Source organism: Lepidochelys kempii, chromosome 8 (assembly GCF_965140285.1).
Source record: "Lepidochelys kempii isolate rLepKem1 chromosome 8, rLepKem1.hap1, whole genome shotgun sequence".
In the NCBI taxonomy this organism is placed as follows: domain Eukaryota; kingdom Metazoa; phylum Chordata; order Testudines; family Cheloniidae; genus Lepidochelys; species Lepidochelys kempii.
Genome location: NC_136387.1, coordinates 69176657 through 69189733, shown reverse-complemented (window position 1 = coordinate 69189733; position 13077 = coordinate 69176657). Strand labels below are relative to the sequence as shown.

The 13077-nt window shown below is 39.3% G+C and overlaps 1 protein-coding gene across 1 annotated transcript in view; it reads right to left on the bottom strand.

Annotated features, from left to right (window-relative positions):
- COL11A1 (collagen type XI alpha 1 chain) overlaps positions 1 to 13077 on the bottom strand; it is a 233551-nt gene that overhangs the window by 43059 nt on the left and 177415 nt on the right. Inside the window, exons 47-49 of the mRNA XM_073356872.2 lie at positions 11721 to 11774; positions 11069 to 11122; positions 10922 to 10975 (exon numbers count right to left, since the gene is read on the bottom strand). Coding sequence (XP_073212973.1) covers positions 10922 to 10975; positions 11069 to 11122; positions 11721 to 11774 — 162 coding nt within the window. The remainder of the gene's footprint in view (positions 1 to 10921; positions 10976 to 11068; positions 11123 to 11720; positions 11775 to 13077) is intronic.

Sequence of the window (13077 nt, the reverse complement as noted above, 5' to 3'; positions counted from 1 at the left end):
TTTAGATTAAGATGGTTAAAAGCAGAATTTTTCTTCTGCATAGTAAAGTTTCAAAGCTGTATTAAGTCAATGTTCAGTTGTAAACTTTTGAAAGAACAGCCGTAACGTTTTGTTCCAAGTTATGAACATTTCAGAGCTACGAACAACCTCTATTCCTGAGGGTTTCCTAACTCTGAGGTTCTAACTGTAAATTTAATTTAGAGCCTGGCAAACAGTTAAGGACAAATTTTCAGAAGTGCTGAGCATTTCCAACTCCAAATGGAATCAGTGAGAGGTGGTAGCTGTTTCCCACCTCTAAAAATCAGGCCCAAGTGTCATATTACAGATAGAAAAGAATGGATTTATAAGACTACTTCTGAACCTAGGGCATTACACTTTTCAATTAAATATATGGGCAACAAGCTGCATGTATATCTTACATGCAGTTTATCATGCTTTTCCCCCTAAGTACTTTGGCATACAGCATCACCTTACCAGTTCAAACTATGCTGGTAGGTTTTGTTCTAATACTTTTTCTAATTATAAGCTGCACAAAGAGTATACTTTGGGGAGAAGTTTGTTTTTAAGTGGTTATGCTTGAGTGTAATGGAGAATCTCACCATTTCAGGGAGGCTATAAGCATTAATAATGCAACATTACATGCACATTTGTACTGAAGATGCCTTTGATCGGTTAGGCCTATATTTTGTGTGTATAGTGGAGGAATCAACAGGCTGATTAAAAACACATCACATTAAATATGCTAAAAATTGTTTATAGTTTGCTAGCAGATAAAGGGGCCTTTGAAGCACAAGTATTAACAACTGAATATCTCCTTTTAGTCCAGTCTCGCAAATACTAACGTGATCAAATGTTGCGCTTCACTACTCAATAGGAACAGGGAGGATGTCAAAATGTTCTTCCACACTTTACAAAGAACTGTGAATCATATTATCTAGCATGAGGAGCCTACCCTGAAGGGACTGTAAGGCCAAAGCATGCTTATGCATTAAACACCATTGAAAGAAAATATAAAGAAGAAAGGGAAAAGACATTCTTAGTTTTGTAGGGTGAACAACCCTACCATTGCTAGAACAATGTCTGAGTGTAAATGATTCATACAGCACAGACTCGTTTTGACAGAACAATTCTCTAGGATTTCAGAAAACTGGTCGAGCTCATTATGTGGAATTTAAATTAAGAAGAAATGTGTCTTCACTGAGAAACCTAGCATGTACTTAAAGCTTGGGAATAGTAAAGCAGAAGACAAGTAATTAGAAGAAATAATAATAAAAAAAACCCTAGCAAAATAATGTGCTTGAAAGCATTTGTATATGAATGCAGAGAATATGGGAAATAAGAAGAAATGAAAATGATACCCAGTGATGCAGTGTGTGAATTCATGTTCTTGAATTAAACCTAGTGGGAATAATTCTCACACGTGAATGTAAATGGGGGCTTAAAACCATACAGAAGAAATAAGAAAGGGAAGAAAAGGAGCAAGGGTGGTAGTATGCCACAATTTTTACAAAATAACTGGGATATAATTTGATCATGAGGATATATTTTAGGTAAAAATATAAAGGGTGAAATCCTTGCTTCATTGAAACCAGTGGCAAAATTCCCATTGACCTCAAGGAGGCCAGAATTATACCCAAGGATTTTTTTAATTATTTTTTTACAAGTTTTTTTTACAAGCAACTACGGTCAGGGCCCTCAAGACCAGATGAAAATGAAAATGAGAAATATAGGGACAATTAAGATGTTCAGAAGTGAAGGATGCTGGATGAGAGGATTTTGGCTCCCCAGTCATCTGTGTGATGACAAATACAGATAAACATGGAAGAAAGGGGTTCCTATGTACACAAAGAACAACTTAACAGCTCTAGGAATAGAAGAAACTACCTTGGATATACTTCCTAACAGTGCAATTTTCAGTTAGGTACTGTGTACAGAGACATGATGTTATGGACCAACGTGGTAATAATCTCTCTAGACACGACGTCAGGTCTTTAATAAGAGTGAATCTAGACATTCATTCCTGGGTCCTCCGTACCAAAAATATGTCAACACATGGAAGGCAATTCAGAGAAGGAAAACCAAAAGTATTAATGAAATGGAGGAAACGAGGCGTAAGGAAAGATTAACTAGTTATAAGCTTTGTCAAACAATATTTATGTAGGGATATTATAGTCTTCTATGTGTTTGAAAGGTATAAACGTAAAGAAAGGAGAAAAAATATGTAGAGCGTGAAAAAAGGCTTAAACCAATAGTAATGGAATGAAGAATCTCTTAAAAAAAGTGATGGTAGTTCCATCTCTTATTTTAATTTAAACTTGGACTGGGCAAAGCATTGGGAAGATAACTTGGAAATTATCTTGCTGACCGATCTCATTGTACACTGTGAAAACTGTGAGCAAGATGGTTTAGATCCTGCATTACACATCCTTTGAAGGTGATAGACAGTTGTCTTCTATCTTTTCAAAACAGCGGGGGAATTCAGAACACCTGATCAGCCTTCCTTAGCTGCTGAAGCAACAGCTCATGGTCAGTCTTGCTGAGATGTGCAGCATGATGAAAAGGTCCAAATAATCCTGATCTAAAAGCAGGAAGTGATTAATTATGACCTTTTCTGTTATGGTTTTACATCCAAAGGAAGGATAAGACCTAGATGGGAACCAACCTAGATTGTTGATGTCCAAGAGCATCTGGTATTGAACAGTCCATGCCTCTCAACCACTCTTACTTTGTATATTATAGGAAACAGTCCTGAACTGACTGTTTTTTAACAGATCCCTGTCTCTAATTTCTATATTTGATTCAGTAAATAAAGCCATACTCTCACCTATATGTCAGAGTTTTTCAGGTCTAGATGTTGGAAATAGCTAGTAACCCTGAATCACAGTATAACAAAAACTAAGGTCTATCGAAGCAGAAACTTATATGGCACTAACTTGTAATTGTGTTCTTTTTAAAGTCTTGTTGCATCTACATTTTTTTTTGCCTTGATATACTACAGAAGAAAACCTGAGATTGTGTCTGAGTAAAACTAAGGCTAATGACCAAAAATAGGATGTTTACAGTCACTACAAGTATTTGTGTAGTAAGAAATGACCCACTGCAAGGGTGGCAGAATCTGACCCTCTAGAACATGGTGCTGATTAACTAAATGACCAAATGAACCTCACTTTTGTCATTAGCAGTAGTATTACTGATACCCACTTTTAGGGATTGTTCTGCAGTTTACGTAGGCAAATAACATGTTTGTATGCAGCATGATACAAAAACACAAGCTGCAATGTACAAAGTATGAAATCTGATTGAAGTATTATTCTTAAGGTGAACTGGTAAAATAAATAGTAATTACGAAAGGTATTTGAGAAAAATATTACTAGCAAGAAATTTCAATATTAACTAAGCTATACTTTACCTGTATGACTTTGGATACATAATGGTCAGCTACATAATGATTGGATACCTCTGTCCTTCTCTTGATAGCCATCAAAAAGGTAATTAGCATATTATAATGTTTGGGGGTATGATCTACCTTTACTGGAGAAGAAGCAACTCTGAAACCCAATCTATAAATACCTATTAAATCCAATATGTAAATGTGATATTTGCCCAACCAACATAAACCTGCAACCAGACACATCCTTTTTAAATTAGTGCCAGAAAATCCTAGCATTATATCTACTAATACTTAAGGGGACCACCATAGATTTTGTCTACCCAAAATATTTAATTTTTCTTTAAAAAAGGGGGGTTTTCCCTTGCAGTCCCTGTTGTTCTCTATATCCACTGATATGAATAAATTTAAAGTCTTATGATTAGATTTATCCCCCTCCCCCATATCTACAATCTTGAACATTCAAACATGTTTTTGGTTCTCATCCCAGAGAGACAAATCCTGCAGCCCTTAATGTAGGCCAAACTGCCACTGAAGACAGCCTTAGGGAATCATGTCACATGCTTTGGAGATTAAGTGGAATATAGAATCATGCAACCATGCAGAAGGGCATGTTGCTTTGTATCTTTTTTAGCAATTACTAATAAAACACACTAGAGCTGCAAGAATGCTGACATTATCAGAAGGTGGGGAGAGACATAGACCAAATACATATCTCTAACAAAAGGGAAAGCAGTGAAACACTGACAACTCCAGACTCAACAAAAGCAGTAACATGCAATGTCTAAATCCCAAGTCTAGTGCTTTTATCTGGCTAGAATAGTTACCCCATAATCCACTGATCTCAGAAAACAAAGAAGGGACACAAAGTAGGACACATTTTCCATCCTCACTAGTCTCATGGTACATCACTGCAGTACTCCACCTCCTCCCTGAATACTGGCAAGTGATTTATTTCATGGGCAGATAAAAAAAAATGATGAAGCATCTGCAGATTCTATTAAGATGATAGCTTGGACACACTGATAAGAAGCAGTGATTCCTTTTGACATGACCCAAATATGACAGGATTGTTTGAAGGAAGCTCATTTTAATGAGAGAGAAAAAGAGATGCGTAACCTAAGTTTTATGGGGGATGTCAACAATATTGAAATGCATCATAAGAAAGATGTTTTTGTTGGCACAGAGAAATGAAAAGCTTGCAAGGTACTGTAAGGTGAATTGCGGTCTTGGGGATTTTTTTTTTTTACTATTGTTATTATCATCTTTACAAATGATCCAAGGTAAGCAGGGGCAGCTTCCTTGCCTTCTGTCAGGGAATAATACCTGGGGCTCAGAAAAATAGAGTTGCATCCTTCCTGAGAGTGATTAAGAAATGGCCCATAACACATACAGATTATTTTGATTGACCTGCAACTGCAGCTAGTGTCTTGGAATGTATGGTTGTGATGGATTTCCCCTAGAGGTATGAGAGCTGTGTATTGTACTAAAAGAATATGCAGAGGATTCATGGTGATGAAAGGCAACAAAATTTAAGTATGGTTTCTTAAGTACTTGAGTTCATCTGTGATGAGAGAAGGACAAGGGTAGAAAGGAACCTGTGTATTAAGCTATCTGCTGGATGAGGGAAGAAAAAGGAGGTAAGACAGAATATAGTTATCTTCTGAAAGACTATCAATGTCCTTTGCTTGCCTTCCTCCCTCTTTAGGACCCATCAACCAAAATTTTAAAATATACATTGTTACAAATAAATCAGTTCTTCCACAGTGTTTTGGGGAAATAAAATATTCAAGAACAATCATACATAATTTCTCAACAAATCAATTATAACTGTCCAAGACATGGTCTTATTTCTACTTTTTCATCTTTCTATGAGTATATCCATTATATTATTTATGAATATATATATTATATTATTTTGGACAAAAGTCCCTAGAATGCTGTGTATACCTGTTCCACATTCACCTTGGCAAAATGAAGGGTGAGCATAATATAGCTCAGCACAGAGACTCAGCATGGAGGCAGGAGATGGAAGTCTACATTATTAACCATAAAATCTTGAAGTGCTAATGCTACATACAGGGCTAGATCTTCAGCTAGTGTAAATCAGCACCAGACCTTTGACTTCATTGGAGCCCAGTCTATTTACTTCAGTAAAGGATATGCTCTCTGATGCTTGAGGACCAATTTAGCTGACCTCACAGATATAATTAACACTGATACATCGTATAATATCTGATATTTTAACATTTCAGATATTAGGGAAAATCGTGTGCTAAGCTACACTGGCATAAAATGCAAGAAACACCAGTGAAGCCAATATAATTACTCTGGAGTTTATGCTGATGTAACTAAGGGTAGTCTAGACTGCAAGGTAAGCACTTTTAATGGGACTCAAGTCAGCTGACCCATGTTAAGAGAACCCTGGGCTTAAGCATTTACATTGTATTTTAACCCTATATTAATGTTTTTCTAACCTGTGGTCAAACCTGTCCTTCTGGCATCTGCACTGCAGTGTGCACACCCAAGTCAAAATAACCATATCTACGAATCCCTACCCTCCCTCTCCCGGAAATGTGGCTGCTCTAACCCTAGGGTTGTGATGCCCTTTGAGAAAACTTTACTGCCCACCTTGCATGTTACCAGGAAGCAGCTCACTCTCCAAAAGGCTTGATCAGTTCACTCTCCATTGCAAACCCAGGGGCTCTCTGATAGTGTGCTTGCAGATTGGTGATTAGAAGAGAATGGGCTAACACTGACCTGAGCTGCTGCCAGGGGGTGGCTTCCTTTTTCAGTAGAGTGGACTGTAGATTGTTGGGTTAGAGAGGACTAAGGAAGTTGTCCCATTGAATTGTGGGATACTTCTGGCTAACTCCTGGACCCAAATCAACTATGTTTAAACTACAAAGCAATTGGGCTTGGACCCTGTGGCGTTTAGATGTTGCTTGTAATTATTAGAATTGGGAGCACTGGCTGTTGGGAGTCTGAAAGGACAGGAAACAGGAAGGATGGGGGAGGAGTTGAAGAGGCTGAGGGAGAGCTACTGAGGGTGCAGCAGCAGCTTGGGAAAGAGGTTTCCACTTTAAAAAATAAAGTCCTGTAGAAGTTTGTTAGTACCTTGCCTGGCTACTACAACATTTTGGTGATGAGGTGGGACCTTCTGCCTCTGAACCCACCTGCACCCTTTCTACAAAGCCGAGGTGAGCCTCCAATTGCTTTTACCCTGGATACATATGCTTGAGGTGCATATGCTTGAGGTGCTGGATGCATATGCTTGAGATGCATATGCTTGAGATGCATATGCTTGCAATCAGTGCTACAGAGATTTCTGAAGTAAGAAAGCATGCTCTGCTAATCCACTGCCTTGGAGCAGAAGGGCAGCGTATATTTTACACTTTTCCCCTTGCGAGACAATAAATATGAGACTGCACTCATTGCATTAAAGAACTTTTTGTACCAAAAGTGCATGTAGTAGCTAATCGCTACAGATTTCACCAGCGTGAGCAGAAACCAGGGGAGACTATAATGCAGTATATTGCTTCCCTGAGGAGTCTGATTGTAACTTGTGACTTTGGGAATATGGCAGATGAGATGATTAGAGACCAGCTCATTGAGAAAACAACCATGCTTCATGTAAGAGAACATTTACTTCTAGAACCACAATTTACACTAGAAAAAGCAATAACCATTGCTAACCAGAGTGAGTCAGCTACAGCTGAAGCCAAAATAATGAGCATGGATACAGGAGGCATAGTCTAGGCTGTGACACCTTTGCGGAAAAGTTCACTGTTGCTGCAGACAAACAATTACAAGAGGAAAACTAATGAAAAACCACCAAATCAGCAAATTCAAAATATAGTAAAAGCATGCTTTCGCTGTGGATTCCCACAACAGCTTGTAAGCTACACAGGATGAATGGCAAAAGTAGCTCAGTGCAATCATTGCAAAAAGATTGGGCATTTTGCTAAAGTATGTCGTAGCAACCAGTTCAAACAACAGGTGCATGCAGTTACAATACCAGATGTTACTGTGCTGAACGTGGACAAAATCACTACTGCACATATTCCAGAACAAATAAAGTACACTGTAAACGTTTCTGCCATACCCTCAAGCAAATCACACTCTGGTCAGATAGTGTTGGACACTGGCTCAGCAGTATCTATACTACCTGATTCCATCTATTTGCATTACTTTAAAGATGTGCCTTTTACTGAACCCAAGCTTCACTTGGTGTGCTATTTGAAAAAAAAACATATTCCAGTACATGGCTGCCTGCCAGCAATAGTTACTTTTGGTGATTGCTGTGTAACTGCAGAGTTCTACATTGTCCACAAAAGCACTTCTATCCTTGGCAGAGATTTATTGGCTGATTTAAATCTCAGGGTAGTTAATGGACGAATTGATCTTCCTCAGCAAAGCACTCTTGCGGTACTCACACCAGTTTCTGGGACCCAATACCAGGTTGAGGAGAAAGTAGGCTGTGCTTATGGGTTTCTGCATAAAGTTAAAATGCAGAATAATGTGATGCCTGTACTATAGAAATTACAGCACTTACAGCACTCAGTCAGGGAAGCTGTTTCAGAGGAACTGAGAAAACTTGTTCAAGAGGACATTATTGAAGAGATTAACTCCTTGGAATGGGTTTCACCTATAGTAGTGACGCAGAAGAAGGGTGGAGGTATTCGCCTTTGTGTGGACTTAAGTGAGCCAAATAAAGCTATTGTGATTGACAGCCATCCTCTTTCTCACATAGAAGAAGTATTTGCAGAACTCCGTGGAGAAAAGATGTTTTCTACTCTTGATTTGCAGATTGCATACCACCAGGTTATGTTGCATGAAGATAGCAGAAACTTCACAACGTTTATTACACATGAGGGACTATTCCGTTTTGAACACGTTCCACACGGTCTCGCATCAGCCCCAAGTGCCTTCCAGAAAATTATGTCATTGATTTTGAAGAATCAACATGGAGTTCAGTGCTATTTGGATGATATTATCGTGTTTGGAAATACTTCGGAGGAGCATGACAATAACGTGCAGTCTGCACTAAACTGCATCAGCAAAGCAGGCCTCAAGCTCAATAGGTCCAAATGCAAATTTAGACAAACTGAACTCTCCTTTCTGGGGCATACAATTTCACAGGTTGGATTAAAACCTGATCCGGCTCATATCCTGGCAATTTCAAATGTTCCTCCTCCAGCAGATTTGAAAACCTTACGTTCCTTCTTTGGTCTTACCTCCTGATATGCAAAATTCATTCCCAATTATGCTTCTGTCAGTGAACCATTATGAGAATTACTATGGGGAAGTTCAACCTTAGTGTGGACAACAGATACACAAGCTAATTTCAAAACGGTGAAAGACTTGATTGTACATAGTCCAGTACTTGGACTATTCACTCCTGCATTGCCACAATTGTAACTACTGATGCTTCTGATTATAGACTTGGGGCTGTCCTCACACAACTTCATGAGGACAACACAGAGAGGACTGTTGCATTTGCTTCAAGGACACTAAGTAATGCTGAGAGAAAATATTCTACAGTCGAAAAAGAAGCACTTGCTTGTGTCTGAGCTACTGAAAAATGGAGAACTTACCAGTGGGGCCGCATGTTCAAGTTGCGCACAGACCACAGCCCTTTGATGACGTTGCTCACCACGAAAGGACTGGGAAGAGCAGGATATCGTATTGCTAGATGGTCTGCAAGACTACTCTCTTTCAATTATGAACTGTAATATAAGCCTGGAAACCAAAATGTGGTAGCTGATTGCCTTTCTCGCTTGCCTTTGCTTTCACCAGATGGTCCACCGGAGGATGAGGATGTAGTAGTTGCGCTTATTACAAGCACTCTTACTGCAGTTACAAGAGAACAATTTCAAGCTGCCTGTTCAGCGTGTCCAATTCAACAAAAACTACGGGAATTTCTGACAAAGAGATGGCCCAGTCGCCTAAAAATATTGACCCAGTTTTGCTGCCTTATTTTAGAGTTTGGGATGAACTTTCTTTGCTCGATGGCTGTGTGCTACGAGGTACACACCGGCTACTTGTGCCAGAAGAATTACATTCAAAACTCATACACCTGGCACATGATACCCATCAAGGAATTGTCAGAACCAAACAACAACTACCGGGATCTGTATTGGTGGCCAGGGATGGACTCTCAAACTGAAGCACTATACTACCCTCAAGCCAATGGGGAAATCAAACGGTTTAACAGAAGATTGACAGAGAATTTGCAAATGGCTAAACTGGAAGGGTGATTGTGGATAACCTTCACTACTGATTTCTTGCAAGCATACCGGGCTACATGACATGCCACAACACAAAGCTCACCCGCAGAGTTACCAAGGATGATGTGCGGAAAAACAGTTGAACAGAACCAAGCAAAGTATAAGGCTTTCACAGACAAGTGGCGGGCTGCTAAGGAACCAAAGTTTCAGGAATTACACAAAGGGGACCATAAATTCACAGCTCCTCTTAAAATCATAGAGATAAAGGGACCTTACACCTATCGACTTTCTGATGGGCGTGTATGGAATGCTTCTTATCTTGCACCTGCCTATGCACCAAGAGGAGATTATGCCAACACCCAGTCTGCATTGGATGACTTCACCATAGTATCAACACAACAAGACATTGCACTGGAACTGGGGCTTGAAAGACGGTCTGTCAGACCCAGACGACCACCTGTCTGGACTAGAGACTATGTTATGTAGTATCTATAGTGTTTTTAGTGTAATAATTCTGTCAACAGTATAGTGCCTTGTTTCCTATTTGTTCCTGTGGTTAGAACAACCATGTTTATTGTAATTGGGAGAGTTTCTTAAGAGAGGAGGGAATGTGGTGTTTAGATGTTGCTTGTAATTATTAGAATTGGGAGCACTGGCTGTTGGGAGTCTGAAAGGACAGGAAACAGGAAGGAGTGGGGAGGAGTTGAAGAGGCTGAGGGAGAGCTACTGAGGGTGCAGCAGCAGCTTGGAAAAGAGGTTTCCACTTCAAAAACTAAAGTCCTGTTGAAGTTTGTTAGTACCTTGCCTGGCTACTACAACAACAGATCCTGGGTCCCATTTTAACTTGAACTCAGACCCTCCAGACCTGCAGGGTCCTGGGATTCTGGGTCTGAGCCCTGGGTTAGCGCAATTGCAGTGTAGCTGCAAAGGGGGTTAGGTCTGAGGCTGGGCTGAAGCATAGGCTTATGTTGCAGTGTGGACATATCTGAGAGCATAACTTGGCCTACCAACCTTGTCCTTGGTTACTAATCTTTTTTCTATGAGCTATTTCTCTTCTGCTCAAGTTCATATCCATGACTGTTGAACACTTTTGTGCTGTACAAAAACTGAAAAGGATGATTTCAGGTCATAATAATGCACGTCATGTATTAGTTGAGCATCTACATGGCTGTTAATAATTACCAAGGAAATTAATGGTATCTGTGATTTCTAATATTCCCAGAAAGAACAGGGGGAAAATGTATGTCCTCCTCCTTATCTCAGAGATGTCTCTTTTATGTGTCAATATTACCAGCTTTCCTACCTTGTCACCAACACCTCCAACAGAGCCAATAGAGCCTGGGGGACCTTGAGGACCCTGCAATCATAAATGGATGTAAGTTAGCTAACTATACTACTTATTATTGTTTTTCAAAGGAATGCAATGAACAATACAGAATGTGTTTCTTACATCTGCTCCATTAGGACCCTGGGGACCTCTTGGACCTGGAGGACCAGGCGGACCCTGAATCAGAGAGAAAATATGATATGTGAACTGCAGTATTTACAGTCATAAATATAAGCATGGATTTTTTGTCAATTAGCAACAATATATTCTGCATGCAGAGAGCATTTCATCTTCGGAGTGTTGTGCAAAGAGTAAGGTCCAGACTGTGGTTCCCCATTGCATGAGTCCACATGGTGATGAGGGCACAAGGAGCCTCTTGTGTTCCTACACAGGGACAGACACAATTATAGTTTCTGTGGGTTGCTGTTATCTTTCAGTGCCTCAGAGCTCCTGCTCCAGGGATGCAACACCAGTCTCCAATGCTGGTGTCTCTCTCTCTCTCTCTCTCTCTGACAGGCATAAACTGGGCTGCTCTAATTAATCCTCATAGGTCCCTGTAAGTCAGGTAGATAAGCATTGAACCCCTCCTTTTTAAAGATTGGAAACAGAAGTGAAGTGACTTGCCCAGGGTCACAGCAAGAGCAGGTGACAGTCACAGGACTCTCTGTCCCGTGCTGTAGACCATAAATGGAATATCAAATTGCAAGCTATAAAGCAAATCAAAAAACAGAATGTTGTCTAGCACTTACAGTGACCAACAGGGAAAAAACCTTACCATTGGACCAACATCACCGTTCTCACCCTTTTCACCCGGAGGGCCAGGCAGACCCTGATAATAAGAAAGAGAAAAGAAAATACTGATAGTAAACTACTTAGAAGAAATAATGTAAATTACAGCTACCCATTAAGAAAATCATAAGATAAAATTTGAGGACAAAAGCTATCTGAATTAAACAGAAAAAAAATAATGTAAAAACTAGTTTCATATTATGGCAACAAAGATTAGGGCATCCTTGAATACTTATAAGTATAACTGATGAGGAAAAAACTTTATGAAAAAAGAAACAAATTAAAGAGCTAATATGGCTGGTTTAAAAAAGACTGTTATGATTCTTTTTGGACACTGATTAATTTGATTACATACTGTATATATTCCCATACAAAAACTTGATTAATTTAGATGTAAGGTTGCTCAAGTGTATGCTCGTGGAAGGAAATTGTGGGTCACGAGAACATACACCCAATACAATACCAATCCCCAAGCGTATTGCACTATACTCAGCCACACCTACCCAAAGAGTCAGCACCTCAGCTGTGTAAATCTATGTAGCTCCAGTGAAGCGAATAGAGTTACACTAATTTACACCAAGTTAGGATCTTGCTCTCAATTTCAATTAAACAGTACTGTCAACCTTCAGCACATATCAAAGAACTGATAATCAAGTCACAGTACATAACCTTTACTCCAGTTTTACTGTAATGCTATATTATTTAATAACTTTAATGTATAACCTTAGGTCCCAGTATGGCAACTCCTGATTGACCTCAACACATCCCCTCTATTGAGGGCCCAAAGGCTCAGGGCCTGAAGCTAGAACACTTGCAGTTCCCTTCTAACAGGGAGTTCCCTGTTGGCTAACCATGGCCAGTTTTTGGGCCCTCTACTGGAGTGGCATAATGGGCATGGATCAGATTATAAAATCTGGATGAAAGGATACAAAGCTGAGCACATTCTCAAAAACACAAACAAAGATTATTCTGGTACTAACAGCTACTTTTATTACAGTGGTGGATATCATGTTGACAGTAAAACTCTACAGTATGGAATTCATAAAAAAACTGACTGAATTCAGATGTATAATGCATCTACTTTTTAAAAAAAAGATTTATGTCAGTACAGTCTGTTAGTGAATAAAATGTGCTGAGCTTTAAGAAAATATATGCTTCTTTTCAATATACTTGTTGGTACAATATATCTGCAGTTGCTTATTTATTATTATTTAATGAGCATGAAAGAGGCAACTTTAACTCGTCCTGTGATACATTTGGTTTCTATATTTCAATCCCTTTTTATTTTGAAAATTAAAAGACTGTGATGCATTAAAATGGAAAGCTATTAGTGACAGTAATCT